The sequence below is a fragment of the Perkinsus marinus genome, assembly GCF_000006405.1.
Source record: "Perkinsus marinus ATCC 50983 genomic scaffold scf_1104296931854, whole genome shotgun sequence".
NCBI lineage: Eukaryota > Perkinsozoa > Perkinsida > Perkinsidae > Perkinsus > Perkinsus marinus.
In genome coordinates, this window is record NW_003215631.1 from 349047 (window position 1) to 367821 (window position 18775).

An 18775-nucleotide genomic window follows, 5' to 3' on the forward strand; every position below is an offset into this window, starting at 1 on the left:
CCCGTTGGATGGGAACAGACACTCCTCTCCGTTCCGAAAGGGCAGCGTCAACGTCATCGAAACTCCGAACCTAAGAAACAAGAGGCAATTCGGGGGCACTCGTGCACAATGCCACACCATATCACTAAGAATACATAAATCCTGGTCTATACAACCCGCTGCTGAGCATATGTTCCACAAACTAGCGCGTGACCGAATCGTCTTTTCACACAGACCCCGACCTTCTAGCGATAGCGGCACTGCTGAGATAATTGCGTCAATTGCTCTTACCTTGGTGAATTCAGGGTTGCTGCAATGAAAGTGGAGGAAGGTGTTCCGGAGACTGACATTCCTCTGCATGCCGGAACTCTCAGAGCTTCCGTCCTCCACCTTTTGCATCGAAGGGGCCGAACTAAGTGAACTGTGCGTCATACCACGTCAGCATTTTACTCGGTGCACTGACGTCAGCGCAGAATCAACGCGCACGCCCGCGCAATCGATTATCTTGCGCACAATTCCGTTTTCGTGACAACGATTTTCACGTGCTCACACGAAGTACATCATTCGTGCCAAGCCAGGTTGACTTGGAGACATGTCCGCTGGGCATCCATCCGCGTCTGCGATTGAGCCGCTTAATGAAGCCAACCTGAATGCTCTGTGGAAGTTTTACGACAAGGACAGGAACGGTGTTATCAGCCGAGTTGAGCTTGAAAATGTAGGCCATCAATGTGGCAACTTCGGCATTGTGTTGGTGACGATTGATTGCATTTTCCTCATTCGGTTTAAAACATATTCCGACCAATTCTGCCATGAAAGGCATTGACCTGTAATAGTTGTTCTCCGTCAACCGTGGGCCGAGGTATGAGGCTAGCGCTATCCAACTTGCATTGGATTCGTTCTCGTGCGGAGTAAAAGATTTGACATGTACACGGCGGTTCCGTATCTAAGACATCGTCCCTCACTATTATCCGGCTCTCTCAACGATTCACCGGAATGACCAGGAACGTTCGGTCCATGCTTGATGCGCTCCGCGACGAGAGCTACGCTTGCTAACGGATCCAAATAGGGGACTGTTGATGCTCACTCACGTGAGAGTCGTGTGCACCTCCCAAACAATTGATCCTCCTCAAACCTTGGCACGACGGCCTTTTACGTTCAGTTACTCGATAATATACGCAAGAAAGATAATGTAAAGGAGCCTCTTTCGAGTAGCTTCGTCGATGAAGTCGAGCAGCTCCTCGACCGGAACAGAGGTGGCCACATAGCATTCGTTGAATTCCAGTCCGAATTCAATAGGTAAGTATGACTAGTATCGCTCGGCTCGCACGTCAGCGTGAACATAGAACTACACAGCCAACTCTACATGATATCCAATCGCTCTTAGATGTGAAAAACGGCTTGCCGAAGCAACCCTCATTAGAACTGATACTGTAGTTCCAGTTTTTCTCGCTATCAATTGAACCCTCTCCCCGTTGATTCATAATACACATTACTTCTCAGGTTCTGGGTTTATCGATTTCAAATGTATGAAAGGTTCGCAAAAGGTGCCCAGTCGTCGGCTAACACCCATCACACCCATCATCAACGTAAATCCGAGAATGACCAAGAGAAAGCTAATTTGCGGGTGAGTATTGCGCTAGAGAGCCAAGACTAGTCGACGTATGTTCACCGCGAACATCCAGCGTGCCCGCAATGAGCCTTTGCTTCCGAGATCCCCCCCCTTCCCCTGATTTATTTTGCTTGTATCCCCGATCCCTATTGACAACATTCTAATAAATACTTCTCATTGTGATCAACTGAAAATTTCTGTTGGAATTTTTCATTATGAAGTATAAACCCGATGAAATATATGAATTCCTTCCTTGGGAGAGAGGATGTATCGAGTGGAAAGATTATCAACCCATACGCATTGATGCATGATTAGTTAGTAAAAGCGCACCCCGATAACTGTTCAGCTGAAAGCTGCAGGTGATCAGGGGGTTACCGCCTCGGTATTTCCCCGATAGAGTATTTACCAAACAGAGTATCACGAATCGAGTATAATCGATCACTGATAAAGCATTCGTACCTCAGGCTGAACTCGATGCGTCTCGGAGTGAAGTTGAAAGACTCCGACGGGAACTCGATCGACTGGTAATACAACGAATGTTTTTTGGCGAGTTCATATGACTGAGTGATCATCAATGGGTCCCGTACGTGCGTGCAACACTTCTGGGCCGAGTCGACTTTGAATCGGCTCGATTTAGTATTTTGCTTCACAATCTCACGAGAACCTCTTATCAGAAACAGATTGGTGACTCTTCTGAGCTTAAGCGTCGAATACGACAGCTGGAGGATGAGATAGTTGCATTGGTAAGGATGAAAACGCAATGACTATGCAACTATATCGTCCGATGGTATTCCTTCCGCTGAGGCATGATTAGAACACTTGGAGGGTCTCCATGATCGCTGAATTTTTGCTCCAGAGTAGTACAGATCATCCTCATTTCTAACCCATGGTTTGCCTCGATTCGAGATGGAGTTGGCGTTTAAAGAGAGATGTTAAGCAAGCTCGTCATCATCATTCGCCTCTCTCAGAAACAACACGGGGACCCAGCATCGATGAATCGCCGGATAAAGGATTTAGAGAACGAGCTCGATCAGAATGTAGGGGATCATGAATTTTTGAAATGACTCTTTTGCTATCTTGCGCTCTCGGAGTGGTCGCATACAAGGGCAGAATGACTGATACGTATTAACTTCAAGACAATTCACGAATGAGCGTCTTGCTAGCACTCCCCGAGTTATGGGGGTTAGGCTGCTATAACCACACTAGTTTTCCCCAGAGGCGATACGGTGACCCTGCTGGAATGAGTCGTCGGATAAAAGAACTTGAAGAGGAACTGAACCGCATGGTGAGATTGCTATTCGGAACATCATAATTCGTGGACAGAAATGAGCGCACCACGGTGAATCATTTCAAATGGGATGATCTCAATGCCCACGTGTTGTGATAGCATCTTGCGTAGCAGTCAGAGGCAGATCTTAGCATCCTGCACCTTATCTTAGTGGTAGGTTTTCGTCATTTCTTCCTTTCAGAATGAGCATGGTAACCCGGCAGAGCTTTCACGACAGATACGTGTCCTGGAGGGCAGATTAACTGATTTGGTAAGCATCGGGATGGGAGTTGGGACCCTCAGTTCACTATCAAGGCCCTTGATTCAAGGGACTTCTCATTTTGACTCAAAATCTTGAAAATTTCGGGAGGTCACTTATAGTACGGAAATTGACGGTATATGCTGAGAGTCTCTTCACTGCAATAGCCCAAGATGATACGAAGGTTGATTGTTGCTGGATCTCAGAGTCAATACGGCGACCCAGCGGATCTCAGACGCCGAATACGAGAACTTGAAGCAAGAGAGATGGACCTGCAGACCGAACTTGAAAACATGGTGGGTGAACCGGAAACGGAACAATACAGGATATACAGAAATCACGCCCCACGAGGGCGTGTTAAGCGAGTGGATTTCATGCGGTACAGCCGAATCCCGCCGCGACTCTCGGATGAGGCGTATCTTGTATATTTCCGCTCCGCCCGATCTCGCTGTGCACATTCAAATGGTAATCTGACTCAGAGCCGGTACGGTAATCCAGAAGAGTTGCGTAAGAAGAACAAAGCTCTTGAGATACAACTTAGCAATCTGGTATGAGGGATGCTGCAATTTCTGTATGGTCAGCGCGCGCAACTCACTGATTATAGTACATCTTGTCAATTCAATACGTATTTCGGATAACAAGGACATGACTACTGACCATAGCTCTGACCCTCTGGGCGTTGGTATAGTGGAAGTGAATATATTTTCGTGGAATCCTTACACTCCAGAGTGTCCGTGTTGGAATTCGTATCATCATCATACTGGGAGAGTACAATTTTCGCTTGCATTTCGGGAGCGAAATCTGCTGAATAATTCTTATCTCTCTGTAGAGTGCATCGGAACGGGAGAACAAGGCACGGTTGGAAACCGAGAAGCAGCGAGCACTGCAACAATGGGAAGAGGTGCAACTCGAGTTTGAATCCCTGGGTCTCCATCCTGTATCTGCGATAGGGTGCGGCGGAGTGGGCAAATAAATGCAATGAGCTGATGGCGACTGTTAAGATGATGGAAGAGCAGCATAAGAGAGAACGGGAAGACTTCGCCACGGAGGTAAACGGAGATAGAACACACGTGCCGGAAAACACGCGATGGATGATCATCACCGATGATATACACCTCCGCTCGACTGAACACACGGAACACACGGAAATCGGTTCTGCTTGATTACTTAAGACTTCTTTACTTACGGTCAGTTGGCAACATCCAGGTCGCGACTCACCGTTAAGGAAAGAGAGATTGATCAATTGGCCGCGAGGTGAGATAAAGACCTGCATCTCCCTATCTAAAACTCGAAGTGGCTCAGTCACCGCTCGGAGATGGAAAAGTTGAAGGATGCGCACAAACGACACAGTGCCGAGCAAAAAGAAGAGTGAGTCTTCAACCCTCCTCACCGTTTGGTCACTCTCGCGACTTAGCCGCGATTTTTTGTTGCAACTGTCGTTCCGGGAATAATAAAAAATTAGTCGAGGCTGATTATAATTGAGCACGACCTATCATACACTGCGCAGCGCTTCCTTGCATGGGGTTGATATTTTTGTTGAATTGTTGTAAGGAAATCTTCGAACTATTGAACTGTTAGAAACATCCGAGTTACTGGAACCCGCGGACAGCATCAGTATGTATTAGCTTCGCCAACCGCGAATAGTGTTTGACAGATTCAATCGAGTCTCAGCATCACAGAAGGCGTTGCTGGAGACGGAACTTCGGAGGAAACAGCAAGAGTGAGAGAGTCCCTTCCAACCCTTCCTTCTAAAGTCACCTCCTTCAGACATGAGTCGGCCTTGCGGGATATCTCTGCATCTCATGCCGCTGAGCGCGAGAGCTCGTTAATGGAGCTGCATGAACAGTAGATTGCTTATGAGATTCGGGGGATATTGTTTAATCACTGCTCTGCTCAAGGTACAACAAAAAGCTAGAAGAATGGCAAAGAGAACGCGACGATGCCTCGAGGGCTAAAGAGCGCCAGTGAGACCTGTCACATTTCATCTTTATATCACCATTGCAACAGACACGAAGAAGTCTTGCGGAATCTCCGTGGAACGCACCGTCGAGAACTCGAAGATGCCCATCGAGAGTGGCAAGATGCGTAAGGGTTGGAGAGCATGAGCGTATGACAAGGCTGTTGTCAGTCATCATGCTGCATTGAATGACCACAAAGATAATCACACGAGGGTTACACAAGCTCATGAAGAGTAAGCATGCTGACTCTGTTTCGATTCATGCCCAATAAATTAGTCGTATAAGCCAGCTCCAAGAACGACTCAAGGATCATCAAGAAGAGGTGAAGAACAAAGAGCGACAGTGAGTTCTGCGCGATGAGTAACTCTTTCCTCCTCTCTGGTCCGGAGACAACTCTATTTCGCGATCGAAGGCGGAGAAAGAGCTCACGGAGAAATACTTTAATTCACCTCATAGTTGTTGGTTCTCTCTTCGTTGCACACTCCCTCAGATACGCAGAGCACGTCAAGAAATTACGAGAAACTCATAGGGGAGAGTTTGAGGCCTTCAGAGTGGATTCGAAAGAGAAGTCTGTCACTGTTTGCATGTGAGTTACGGAGCGTGAAATTCTCAGACAGGAGAAGGCACTGCAAAACCGAGCGACGGAGCAAGCGAGAGCGATGGAGCGCAAGGAACAAGAGTGGACTCTTGCCAGTCTCTCGATTAAAGCTCTAAGCGATGCTTTCGTAGGTATCAGGCCGAACTACGCCGGAGAGAGAAGGATTATGGGGAAGCGCTTAGATTGAAGCAGCTTGAGTGAAGCTTCTTCTGTGTCTACGGCACGCACGTTTCCGATGGTCGTAGGTACGAGGCAGCAATCGCTCGAAGCGACAAGGCCGTTAGTGATATGGAGACGATGCTGCGAGAACGGGAACAGAAGTAATTTCGTATTGAGTCCGAAGTTCAGACTCCGAAAGGATCCCAATTATGGGATGATTTCGGTCAGGATTGAAGGTTTGAGAGCTGATTTGGACGAGGCACGTGCGCAAGCTCAAGGCCGTAGTAGCGAGCTCGAAGCACAATGGAGTCGATACACCCAGGTGATCCATCCGTTATTGTGTATTGGTTACAATTCGCTGGTCGAACGGGAGAATCGGGCGAAAAGCCACCATTCTCTTCATTAGGAACTCAAGCAAGCGTTCATGCGAAAAGAGCGCGACTTGACTCGGAAGTTTGAAGGTCGAGTGGCCGAGCTGGTTGCGGAATGCAAGAGTCTTGAGGCAAATTACAACGAACTTGGGGAGTCCAAGAAGGATGTCGAATCGGAACTCTTGTTCGCTAAAAAGGAAAAGGAAGGAAGTGATTCCAAGTTGCAGGCTTTACGCGCCGTCACTGAGGGGGAACTTAAAAATTTGCGAACCGAACTAGCTCGAGAAAGACTCCGCTGGGCGAAGGAGATCCTGCCACAGAATCTGAGTGTGATCATGCGGGAAGTAGAGTTCCTCTATGACCAAAGTCAACGCGATGTAGCACAAGTTAGAGGCTTGCGGAGAATCATTGCGTTGGTGGGACGATACCTGGGGCAGCTTCTTCCGAAAGGCACAGTCGACTTGCGAGTATTCGTTAGCAATGATGATGTGGATGAAGGAGGTGCCATATGGCGAGCGATTCATTGCGCATTTGGCGGTTTGGAGAATATCAAGCTCGCAAGTGAGGAGAAGGAAACAAGACTGGCGAAAATGGAAGAGACGATGGAGTCTATGCTACAGTAAGTTTTATTCGAGTGATATCAGTTACAGCTCCAGTCTAACAAGCGTCTTTGTCTCTAGGCGGTTGTCATTCGAAGAGGCCCGCTCTGAGCAGCTTGAACTCCTTCTCTCAGCGTCCAACTTCAGCCGGGCCCGAGTGGACGATTGCTTCCAGGCGAGAGTTGATGCGGATAAATTGCTACTACGTAGAGCAGAAAATAGAGATACTTTACGGAACAGATTACTCGATAAGTTGGCCGTCACTTTCGGGACTGTTGATGGTGGATTCCGACGATTAGATTCCAATGGCAGCGGCAAACTATGCCTGCATGAACTCCAGATGTTTTCTGATAGACTCGGACTGTGTTCTGAAACGCTAAGCGACATCTTCTTCCGGCTAGATCGGGGTCGCAAAGGCTATCTTACACAGGCAGACTTGTTAGGAGAGTCCTAGGGTTATTGAGGTTACAAACTGTGTTGGATCACTTCAAGGCTCATAGTTCAGAATCGAGATCCCCCCATGTACAACTTGCGCATCACAGCATGATATTTACGACATCGTACTATACTTACGACGTGACTTGAGTTATATGTTATTGGATTATATCCTAGACTTTCGAATAGCTTGGGCATCCTGAAAACATCTGTCCTAGATATCAGTAGCACTCTCAACACAAGGCTTCGCAAGCATAATCAGTAATACCAATGATACGCAATGAAATGTTGCACACTTGCACTGCAAGTATTGCATAAAATTACAACTCGCCAGCCTGACACAAGAGAGGTTGTAACTGCCATTGCTGAATTTTACTTGGCCATAGCCATAGCTCGTCAGGGGTGTTGCAAGCTATGATGATACTATTGGTAGTGCTGTGGTACTACAGTGAAGTCAACTCACATCCGAGTTGACGAACGAAAGGGAACGACGTGTGGAACGAAAGGGGTTGTCGCATGTGTCAACTATATCACTGTCAACACAATCCTTCGTGAGCATAATAATACCAATGATACGGAAAGGAACGTGTGTCGACTGATGATGATAGTCATCGAGGAGTATATCCGTACACTGTCCTTCTTGGAGTGAAACTGAGCGGTCCTTTAGTCTCCCCAGGCAGGCCAAATCGACAGCTTATTGGCCGCTCTGCGAGCATATCTTCAACCTGACCCTCCTTGAGCATACCAACATCAACCTGATGATGAAATACATATGTATTATATGACCCAGAGCATATCTACTCCGTTGATTCTCCTCAATTCCATTCCGGGCCGAACTCCCGCATACAGAGCATCCGATTCGGGATCGACCTCTGCTACTAGAGGCAACGCATGTGCAGGGTAACTGCGGAGATGCGACCATCTGGTCTCGTCCCGTGACGGATACATGATACTACTTTAATTTAAATCCAAGCCCGAAGCTCTCGCAATCGTCATCCAAATCCAGCTCGACGAACTGCATAGACACTGCCGGCTTAGGTACTGTTACTGCGAATGAGCCTCTAGCGCTGCTTCCCAAAGCACCTAAAACATCTTCGATCACAGTACATGGACACTTCGAACCTGCTCAAATCCCTATAGCAAACGCACTAGATCTGCCCCTATTGTATCAACTAAGTCGAACCAAGCGAAACTTCCAAAACGATGAATATTTGCAGACCTACCGATGGCAGTTGACGGATCTCCTGGGGTCGGATAATATAGTCTATTCTCCGCTAAGAGTTGATCACGCTGCTCGAAATAGCCTTGGCGATTCTGGTTGAAGAAATACGGCATTTGTACCTGTCACAAGATCCCATGATGATCGCTCCAATTCTATCAGGGAGAGGAACTCCCAAACTCACCGCGGCATTGGTATGATCGCATCGTTTGTCGGCACATAGGCCGTTTTGCATACAACAAACTGTGAACTTGGCGTCCGGCCGCAGCTTATCCTTCCACAAGTTAGACGTTTGGACCTGAGTGCTCTCGTTCACAGAGTTACTATGATGTTCGAAGTTCATTTCTGCGGCGAGCACATTGAATGCGAACTATAATCCTTCTCCGAAGTCCTCAAAGTGGCGCGATCTTAACACAGATAGATCGCGTATTCCACTTTAGCCCTGTCCTAAACAATCCTTTATTACAATATCTTCAGGCCTATATATTTCGTTCAGCTCCAACCTCAACCACAACGGACGCCGTGACACCCGCATTGGGTAATGTCCGCAAGAAACAGCTGCCTTGATCTGAATAGGAAGACATTCCTGGTGTTCACCGGACAACCCTAGCTAGAGTTGAAAAGCGGATGTGCTCAATCCCAGCACACGAACGAGAAGATCGATAGATGGGTCCCCGAGTTATTCAAGTCCGCAGGGTACTGTGAACACCATAGAGAGATACCAGATAATGGAGGAGAAGTTGAAATTTCCAACCATGATCTCACCAATCGGAGCGCCGCTTGCTGGGTCAATCGATTATGTGATATTTGTATGGCAGTCATGGGGAACGCTGCCGGTTGGTTATACAAATACCTGAGAACATGAGAGCATGTGACAAAAAGACGTCCAGAGAGAACACTGCATTGTGGACGACTTTGATCCGAAGTACGAGCAATATTGTGCAGACCACACTTCGGTTAATACCAGTTTGGGTCAGGCAAAAGCGAACTAATTACGCGGTGCGGTGACCGAAGTAGATATCGATGCACTTCGGGGAAGTCGGCGAAGACACGATAGCAGCTCATGTTATCCAGCTCAGCTTTGTGAGTATATCAGTAAAGCGCTATGTATGAAAAGATGAAATAAGGAGAAATATACTCCCAGACCTTATCGAACTTCACTAGTCACTGCTATAGCAACTCTTATCATAACCACAAATCCGCGTTCGTTGGGAATTGATGCGTTCAACCAAACCCATGCACGGTTCCCAATACTACTCAACAAACGTATCCACCACCTCATCGGTAAGAACATTCCTATAAGCGCGCATCACCACACATGGAACCTGAAAATAACAACCATAACTCGAACACCCTCGTGTGCCATGAGCCTAATACTTCGTGTGCTCGGAGGGTATTCAAGAGCATCTCTATGCCCCGCGCTCCAACCCGGTTGTCGCTCAAATCGACAGTAGCGCCCGTGCGTTTGACATATTTATAGTTGCCGAGTAGAACCTGGATGAAGGCAAACAGTACCACACATTAGGTCAAGAGAGGTATCCATGTCAGCAGCATGGAAAATTGATGTATTCTCTTGACGGCGATCGCATCGAAGTACAGGATGAGCGTGTTTACCGGCAATTTCCTCTGATCAAGCCATTCACAAAACGAACATAGTGCGGTATCATCCACTGGCGGAGTTCGCCGACTCAAATCGACAAAAAGCTGACCTTCGCGGACCTGAACGATAGTGAGTGTTGCCGACTCTTATTCATGTCTACTCGTGCGAAAATAAGCATTCGGATAACCAGAGGAGTATCCCAGCTGAAGGGTTCAGCAAGGAAACACACGCAAAGAGTATCCCGTTACTACCCTCACACAGTCCTCATCCCACTGAGCACCACAGCCACCGACGGTGACATTAGTTGTCTTAGACTCTACGTTGTTTGCCTGATAGTATTACAGTGTCTCCAAGCACGCCCAATACCTGCGGTATCCCGAAACCTTACTCGGTAGAACGCCATGGCCGCCGCATCATCCTCGTCCATCTCGTCAACATCGGGGTCAGGGCCATCGATCATCTTCAATGGAGTGCCGTCATTGGCAGTCATTTGAGCCGGCATGGGTAGAAAACTTTCGATGACAAAATCGCGTGACAATAGCGCACGCCTAGATGATCGGTTATTACTCTGCATGGTCGCGTGATGTTCTTGTCGAAGTATATGGGTAGATCGCGCTGAGCACGTTGCTCAAATGAGCGAGAGTAGCACGACAGTCTTTTCCAAAGTTAACAGCTTTGCGGAATTTGTTGTCGTGCGTCCTTCAGTAGCAGACGTAGCGATAATGAGCATCGATTCGTTTCCGTTAGCTACGAAATCGGGCTCGAAATCTAGAGGAACTCGCGAAACGCTGAGCGTGAGTGATGAAGCCAATCGAGTACAGCTCGCGTGAATGGCCGAAAAGAGACTGTGTTACACTTCGTGAGTTTTTGCAATCGCGGCAACGAGGCAATCGGAAACCGTCTGAACTTCGTATCGTGTCAGATTGTAGTCCGATCATTGGACACAGGAGAGGTATACTGTAGCTTTGTTCTAGTGTTGATCTTGAGCGCCATCGACCACGCATGATGGGCGATTTCGTTTCTGTCCTGAGGCACTCACGATGTCCCACGTTTAGTCACTGCAACTCTACAGACAGAGCTTTAAGGGGCTTGGAACTCTACTGATAGTACTCAGGAGAGCTTACACATTGCGACACGCATTTATCACGAATACATGTACGATTATACATGGTATGAGGTCAGAAATCGTCATATAAATACCGTGAAGTCAATTTGGTGGGCTGAAAAGGAAATGCAACTTATATTCAACACTTACGCAAAGAGCATAGCGATCATATAGGACACTAGGAGACGACATCGAAAATCTACCTGGCACCCGAGATAGCACTGGAAACTCCAGATGGTTGCAAGGAATCAGGGAGTAACTGCATTCTCAAGAAATAATCACCCATACGCAGTCCTGAGAAAAAAATCGGTCTGCCTTGAGTTAGCGGTGAGCCCAACCATTCAATTTTCGGATAGCATTGAGCGCGTCTCTCTTAGTTCGAAACATTGCCGAACTCCACGTAGCATCCGGGCCAATAACCATTGACGAATGCATTATACCTGAGTATTCGAATAATTTCAACTGTACTTGATTATTCAACTTACCAGGACGTCTCTCCAGCTGCTCTTCTAAAACTTCTTGACGAGTTGAATTGAAAATCACGGGTTGGAAGGGTCTGGTATCCTCTTCCTCTGAGTCTGAAGTTAGAAGTAGCGCTCCAAAAAGACACCCGTTGAATGAACCGAGTTACGTCGATTGCTTTCAGAAGACTGATGAATATGACTAACAGCCAGCCGCTCGAACACAACTGGACTGAGCTGAGATACGGCAAACTGGGTCATGTGCGATAACTGGGATGGCGCCGGCCCAGGCAGTATCTGGTGATATCTTGTGCGAGAGGACAATGCGAGCGAATATCCAATATCTAAGATCCGATATACTCACGCCCTTCTTCGGCGAATTCCGGCACTCGGGGCGCCATGGCTTGATTTGTAACGTGCTTTGTTTAACGCCAGGTAATACTCGAATACCTGTTTCAAAGGATGGAAACGAACCAAATAATTGGCACAGTTCCAGCTCACCGTTGAATCGACGTATAATTTCACTGGCAGTTCCTTCGGTATCGAATCGAACGACCGCTATTCCGCGGAAAGGAGCCTTGCCTGAGAAATATATGGTTTCAGACTGGCGTTTCAGCACTTAAGAGAGCCGAGCCTCTTTACTATCAATGAATATGTGAGTCAGTTGGGCCAGATGAGAGAGATACGATCGACAACCCGTCAGTAGTCCTGTTTCCCACCTCCCGACTCATCCGTCGGATTGTCTTTTAGCATTCGGACACTCTCTATTCGATCCGAGAACTCTGGTCCGAAGAGAACGTCCCTGATATAGGAATGAAGACGAGACCACATTTGCGACTCGACAACACGTATGGTGAACATGAGCATCATATGACTAGTGCGCACTTGAGTATTCCCAGCCTTGCTGTCCAATAGTAGATCGCAGGTTGCCATATGGAAATCGGATTGCTACCTTATGTGTTGCTCAGTAAAGTGCAGTGGTATCCCGGAAACAAATAGGTTAGAATGGATATTGGCCTTCCATGCAGGTCTCCCAACGGACACCTGGAAGGAGAGCAAGAACCAGGGATTCTTCAGTCGATTGGCGATTGCTAGCTGATTGATTACATACCTTGATGTGCTTGATTCCGTTATCGCCCTCACTAGCATCGCATTCGATTTCTCGGCCATTCACCGCTTCAATTGCACGACGGGCGCTCTCATTGTCTCGGTAGTTGACAAATCCGAAGCCCATCGAGTTACCAGTATGTCTATCACGAACCTAAACACATGTGAGCCAGAGATTACGTATTCTGCAACTAATGGCCCGGAAGAGGATCGCTTTGGCAGATGATGAAGAATTCGATGTGGCCGGGTTGCTGTAGAAACACCGTCATCACACGATAAGCCGGTGTCAGTCGGTAACCGTCAACCAGCAAGATGACGTATGCCCTACTATTTTGACGCTCTGTATTGGGCCAAAAGCCTCGAACATTGAGAACAATGCCTCTTCATCCATCCTTGTGGGGAGATAGTTGACGATCAGGTTTGAACGATCCATGGCGAAGGGGCAAAGCGAGAACTGTCAAGAATGAAACGTAACTGGGAGGGAATCGAAAGCAGACGAACCCTCCAATAATAGTGGTGATAGCTCCTCATGGATGAATACAGGAAGGCTGTGCTAGCATTCCCGGAAGTTCCGCGCCCGTCTAGGAACTCTAGTCAAGGCTAACTGGAAAAATTATACACGAACCAGCTACACCAATGCATCGGTCTGGTACGTTCAAAGATAAATCTCAAGTCTTGAATGAAGATTAGTTTGATTGACCACACAACACACTCGAGAGGCAGGAACAATGTTGATGGTGTCTTGATCTCGTCTATTCATGAACTTTTTGAACGGGCTTTCCTACGCACTACTTCAACTAATGCGAATAGAGGGAGCAACACTGCCAAGCAGACTGCCACTTCCACCTAAAGAAATGGAGGAGTTCACTCCGGGATCGGCTATTCCACTTCGCAAACTATGCCTCCCTGGCATTCGGAAAACGCTACTATGCAAACCCCACCGCGTGCAACTATTCTTACGAAGCTAGTTGCCGCCATGGGCCGACCGCTCGAATCTTCCGTGTACCCCAGCAGCAAAACTGTCATTACCAGCGCAATCGAAGATCCTCCAACAACATCAAGCACCTATGAGACCACGATATCTCAAATTAGGAATAGCATCATAATGCCTTACATTGTGGGCGTGGAAGTACACCCGGCCAAAACATGACAGTGCAGCCAAAAACAGAGCCAGCATGCTCGCCGGAGAACTAAAACCTGAAGTAAAAATAGACGCTACCTGATCATCGATCACCATTTGTAAACTGTTACCTCTGAGCGAAACCACTGAAATGCCAAACATCGTTGATTCACATGCATCACCAGAAGGGAAGGACTCATCACCTGATGGAGATGGTAGAGAATCCGTATGCACTTAGACCCTCACCTTCCGTTCCCATGTCTCTGAAAGTTTTAGATACGAATGGGACAGGACGATAAACTCGCGACAAAGGATGCTCTCCTTTATCCCATTTCGCGACGCAAGGCCTGTGAATGATGGCCACGCTCCATGCGAATAGAGTAGCCAGTAACTTCGATCATACCTGTCTCTTTTCACAAATCTCTTCAATAACAGGACTATTGCCTGTTCCGCACTGGTACAGAGACAGAAAAAGTTGGAAACGCCCACTGCGTAGGGGGAGAGGAACAGCCTCACTAGTATGCTGATTGAAGACGGGATACAATCCTTCACCAACTGACCAGGCTTACTTATTTGCATAGAAAAAGAGGCCTCTTAGAGACCGCATCCACCTCTCTGGGATCTTCCCGTGCAATACTCCGGTGAAGAAGGGCAAATACACAAGCCATTGGGGCAAAACGACACACACGAAATAGCTGACAAGACAGAGTGTTACTCATTGCTAAAGTGCCACGTACACCAGCTAAGGAGTCTTACTTCCACGTTATTTCCTGGGGAACTGCCATCACCATGAACAGTGTATAAACAAGGGACCCAACTATGTCGACGACGCCGAACATCGTACCTAGCCAGTGCAAGATTCAGTGCCTTGCCCAATCTGTGACTAGAACGGCGAGCACAGATCGCAACGAATTCATCATCCCCACCAGGGTATATCAGGAAGGAATCCATCGCATATCCAAGTTCGAGGGTCTGTATCGGCCAAGTAGCCATGTCATCATAACGGAGCAGCCAATGAGTCAGAACCATGAGGGATGCGAAACCAGCAAGCCCCAACCGGATCGTTCTCAAAGACCCTGACCGATACCATGGACACCCCAACCAAAATAAGGATATCAGCTTTGATTCTCTCACCCGCATATGAGCGGCCGTCCTGGGGAACGCAAAACCATGAAAGACGTGAAACTAATATTGGAGGGAACAAAGACACAATAATTAGATCAGCGAGAAATTCAGCTGCACTTCACGCGATCTAGAGACTCCCATAACATGACAGAACTGCCACCGATCAACACCATACCGATCCCGCCCTCCTCCATCCTAGACACGGGTTCTTCCGGCCATCAACTAGTCACACACAAATGAAAACCTCGAGCCAGCAGTACATAGTGCACGTGACACTTGAAGGGATGCCCTACTACCGCATTACCGAGCATAAGGTTCATGAGCTGATCGCAACCGCGAACGGCTCCGACTACGTGATTGTGTAGAGCTTTACTGAGAGAAGCTTTACTCCAGCGACTCACAGAGAACCAACCCAAACGGGGGAGGACTCCACTGGTTGCGGCATTAGCCATACACAATCAATCCTCTCTTCCATAAACCTACGAAAATCTGAGCCGACACCAGCTTTTGGGATGGAAATACGAGTTGATGAGATAAAGTCCGACAGCAAAAAGCTGTTCAGCAGAACCAAATTTCATCCAATTCGGTCGAGTGAAGTAGGCATGAAACCAATTGAGCTCTGGACAACTTTCGCGCTGATGAGCTCAGAAAAGTCCGCTGGAGCACCTAAGCTATCCACCTCACTAGCGTTGAACAAACAACATCGAAGGATTGTAGAAACAAAACCTATTGTACAGCAGTACTGAGGGAAGACTCTCAACGTCAGTAAAGGCTAAGCACCAAACTCACAGTTGACCAGGAGAGGCGAAGGTTTTACCCTTGCATAGCTCAGACAAACCCTCACCCCGATACGATACAAGTGGGGACACTTCGAAGAGATCCTCCCCCGAGATATGCCCGCCAGCCATCTCGACCCACTGCCTAAGAGAGAGAGAGGTTCCCGGCAAGGGTTACGCAGGGTACACAATGGTATGCGAGAGAAATCCGTTACCTGCACATGTCCGATATAGCCTTCCTTGCTGTATTGGGAGAGTCCTGGTCGGCCCCGAACGGATTTTTGATGGGCGTGAACTCTTCACTGCGCTTGCATTCGAAGACAACAGAGCGGTCCGCCATCTCGAAAGCATCGAAAATGAAAGCCTCGAGCTTGACGCCGTTGTTCGCTGTTGGCTTGACAGTGTCGCCTGGAAAAAACTATCCTACAGCACCCTGACATAGCCAATTTCGCTCACCCTTCTCATCAGCACACGCGATTTTCTTGTACGCTAAGTGATAGCGACTATCCATCCTGGAAATGGCGTTTCGTAGAAACTCAACAGAATAGAAGTGATTGCAGATATTGCCGGCGCCAAAGAGGAGCTTGCCATCGCTACCCTTGGCCCTGACCATCGGATTGTCGATACCAGCAGCGGGGTTGTATCTACATATAAAACCATGAGCCCACTGCGACGAAGCTTCTAGGTAGGACGAAGATATCAAAATGAGAAATATACGAGGATCGACTCGAATTAGCCTAGACTCGCTCGAATGAGCATTACAGATCAGAGTATTCCACTACGGAACACTTGCCATTCTTGGTAGCAATGACTCCAACTTTTTCATCCCAAGATGACTTCCAAACAACCTTATTGCCAACCTGGGCATTCTTCTCAATACAGTAACCAACAAACCACGGATCAGCAGGTTTGAGGATAGCGTTGTCCACGGAAAAGACGTGGAGGTATCTCACTCCCCAAGCTTCTAGCTTCGATAAAACCTACATATGCAGAGTATGCCATAGAGAATCTTCCACTCTCATATTACCCCTTCTTTGTCGAGGGCATAGTACAGGCCTCCATTACCATCTGGACTGACGCTAACCTTCGACTTAGACTCGAGAATGAGATCTCCATCAAGCGACAAGGCAGGAAGAGTACCTACAGATGGGACATATGTTTGATCACAACTCGTATACAGATCGGTTCATGACGAAGCGCTCTGAGTCATGGTGAAGACCACGAACCGCCGCATAACAGAACAGACTCGTCCGTCACATTATCGCGAGGGAGCCTTACCTTGAGGGAAGAATACAACATCCTCCTCGGGATAGCCGAAGAAATCGTGATCTTTGAAGAACTGCTGGACAGAAGTATGGTTCAACGGCGAAGTCATCACTAGGAAAGGAATACGAGAGGAGGCTTGGCCCGACAGAGTCCTACAGGGATGGGAACATACACTAGATGTAGGCACACAGCGAACTCACTTCAGCCTGGTCAGCCTCTCAGAGAATAGCTGGAAGATGGGCTTGGCGCTGGGAAGGCCAATGTCGACCATACCTTTAGATTCGTGCACTCCCAAGCCCATCCTAGTACCCTGCCCTCCAGCCAAAACACAACCGGCAACCTCACCGGCGGCTATCGCCGAAAGGCCTAGGGTCTGAGTATAGAGTACGACCATCCCTCATACAGGAGCCCGGTGCTACTTCCCAACGTTCAACGGCCTCCGGAGTCATGGAACTCAGTTTCATCACGTCTTTGTCGTTCGGAGGATCATATTCAGCATGAGCCGTCTCTGACTTGAGGTCTTCCTTAGCCTGCGAAAAATAATTTCTCTCAAGAGGGATCTATGGGAGGACAAATACCTTTTCCACGTTAGCCTTAACGCTAGGATAATCTATACCCTTGAGTTGTTCTATAAGAGCTTCGGCCTCCTCCTCAGAGCACATGCCGTTGTCAATGAATTTGAAAACGTGCGCCTGCCCCCAGCCCTCGAACCTAGTTCTAAGCTCGTTGGGTACCATAACCGCGGTTGATGCAACCATTATTGTGTTAGGAACAAATGAGAAGAGGGGAACTGCGGAGGGACATGGTATGCAAATCTCTTCCGGTTGAAGTTCTTAAATAACAGAGGACCTGTCGATGTGCACGACATACAGGAAGATAGATAGTGAAAGGATGTGGATGTCCAAAATTGGCTAGTCTGCGCTTTTAGCCTCATAAGCCACTTCTACGTGGATAATGAGCTTTGTGCAGAAACTCTGTTTCCGCTCGAAAAATGTTCCGAAAAATGTAAAAATGTCATCTGCAAGAATCGAACCGACGAATGTAAGCAAGTGTAGTGTGCTCGTGCACTGGTCCCCTCTGCGAGTTCAATCTCTTCAACAGTTGATTTTGTGATTATGTCGGCGTGGTCTTTCGAAGCGTACATCGGCATACCATTGGCCGCAGTTGTTCTGTTGCTCCTCCTATCGGGTGAGATCATGTATCTTGTTGGTTTTTTCCGACTCAACATCTTTCAGACATCTCCTTCCTCCAGAAGTTTGCTTGCAAACTCAGCAACCTATCCTTCACTGTTGGAGACTACGGCATTTCGCTCAGCCTGGGCATGGTCGTAATACTATCGATAGTTTCCTAGATATGAACGGTCCTTAAAGAACAATGCGTTTCAGACTATTGCATCTGCTCTATTCGTGTCGCAATGGATGACGTTGCGCGGTCTTGATGCAATGAAGGAAACTCAGCTCAGCGACTTGACCACTGTAGAGTTGCAGGATCGGTAATACGGGTTCACAGTGTGCAGGTCTCCTCTGGGATTAGAAAGTACTCGAGTCTCGCGTGGTAAATAGCTGATAACAACATTGTGTCACACACACTGCTACATATCCGAAATAGGCTGTCTTGGAACTTAGCTCGCGATTTTGGAGCTTGGATTAGGGAGAAATGATACTCTCAATACTGTCGTAGATCGAGTTCGACATAGGTTGCTCGACCAGTGTGTAGACGTCCTTGTTGACATTATGTCAACAAGTGTATGTCAACAAGTGTA

At 47.7% G+C, this 18775-nt stretch overlaps 9 protein-coding genes across 9 annotated transcripts in view; 2 read left to right on the forward strand and 7 right to left on the reverse strand.

Moving 5' to 3' along the window:
* Positions 1 to 6253: 6253 nt before the first annotated feature.
* Pmar_PMAR019942 (hypothetical protein) lies at positions 6254 to 6823 on the forward strand (the record flags this gene model as incomplete). The annotated part of the gene is made up of 1 exon (XM_002786218.1): positions 6254 to 6823. One exon carries the CDS (start codon positions 6254 to 6256, stop codon positions 6821 to 6823), a length of 570 nt encoding a protein of 189 aa, XP_002786264.1.
* A 1814-nt stretch (positions 6824 to 8637) lies between these two features.
* Pmar_PMAR019943 (hypothetical protein) lies at positions 8638 to 8796 on the reverse strand (the record flags this gene model as incomplete). Its single annotated transcript, XM_002786219.1, has 1 exon — positions 8638 to 8796. A coding segment is annotated over one exon (159 nt), but the record flags the coding sequence as incomplete, so codon positions are not given.
* Positions 8797 to 8889: 93 nt separating this feature from the next.
* Positions 8890 to 10555, reverse strand: Pmar_PMAR019944 (hypothetical protein; the record flags this gene model as incomplete). Its single annotated transcript, XM_002786220.1, has 7 exons — positions 8890 to 9021; positions 9219 to 9306; positions 9711 to 9778; positions 9831 to 9947; positions 10068 to 10172; positions 10305 to 10382; positions 10442 to 10555. 7 exons carry the CDS (start codon positions 10553 to 10555, stop codon positions 8890 to 8892), a joined length of 702 nt encoding a protein of 233 aa, XP_002786266.1.
* Positions 10556 to 12318: 1763 nt separating this feature from the next.
* On the reverse strand, positions 12319 to 12552 carry Pmar_PMAR019945 (hypothetical protein; the record flags this gene model as incomplete). The annotated part of the gene is made up of 2 exons (XM_002786221.1): positions 12319 to 12421; positions 12449 to 12552. The coding sequence occupies 2 exons, from the start codon at positions 12550 to 12552 to the stop codon at positions 12319 to 12321; spliced, it is 207 nt and encodes a 68-aa protein (XP_002786267.1).
* A 67-nt stretch (positions 12553 to 12619) lies between these two features.
* Pmar_PMAR019946 (conserved hypothetical protein) lies at positions 12620 to 13159 on the reverse strand (the record flags this gene model as incomplete). Its single annotated transcript, XM_002786222.1, has 3 exons — positions 12620 to 12663; positions 12727 to 12880; positions 13055 to 13159. 3 exons carry the CDS (start codon positions 13157 to 13159, stop codon positions 12620 to 12622), a joined length of 303 nt encoding a protein of 100 aa, XP_002786268.1.
* Positions 13160 to 13783: 624 nt separating this feature from the next.
* Positions 13784 to 14105, reverse strand: Pmar_PMAR019947 (hypothetical protein; the record flags this gene model as incomplete). Its single annotated transcript, XM_002786223.1, has 3 exons — positions 13784 to 13923; positions 13978 to 14049; positions 14093 to 14105. The coding sequence occupies 3 exons, from the start codon at positions 14103 to 14105 to the stop codon at positions 13784 to 13786; spliced, it is 225 nt and encodes a 74-aa protein (XP_002786269.1).
* A 144-nt stretch (positions 14106 to 14249) lies between these two features.
* Positions 14250 to 14690, reverse strand: Pmar_PMAR019948 (hypothetical protein; the record flags this gene model as incomplete). The annotated part of the gene is made up of 3 exons (XM_002786224.1): positions 14250 to 14369; positions 14416 to 14541; positions 14603 to 14690. Coding segments are annotated over 3 exons (334 nt in total), but the record flags the coding sequence as incomplete, so codon positions are not given.
* A 998-nt stretch (positions 14691 to 15688) lies between these two features.
* On the reverse strand, positions 15689 to 17771 carry Pmar_PMAR019949 (UDP-N-acteylglucosamine pyrophosphorylase, putative; the record flags this gene model as incomplete). The annotated part of the gene is made up of 9 exons (XM_002786225.1): positions 15689 to 15892; positions 15963 to 16155; positions 16204 to 16391; positions 16510 to 16727; positions 16775 to 16887; positions 17026 to 17165; positions 17214 to 17386; positions 17433 to 17543; positions 17592 to 17771. 9 exons carry the CDS (start codon positions 17769 to 17771, stop codon positions 15757 to 15759), a joined length of 1452 nt encoding a protein of 483 aa, XP_002786271.1. The 3' UTR covers positions 15689 to 15756.
* Positions 17772 to 18128: 357 nt separating this feature from the next.
* Pmar_PMAR019950 (conserved hypothetical protein) overlaps positions 18129 to 18775 on the forward strand; it is a gene marked incomplete at its 5' end in the record, with an annotated part of 1363 nt that continues 716 nt past the window's right edge. The window contains 3 exons of the mRNA XM_002786226.1: positions 18129 to 18201; positions 18249 to 18340; positions 18399 to 18505. Coding sequence (XP_002786272.1) covers positions 18129 to 18201; positions 18249 to 18340; positions 18399 to 18505 — 272 coding nt within the window. The remainder of the gene's footprint in view (positions 18202 to 18248; positions 18341 to 18398; positions 18506 to 18775) is intronic.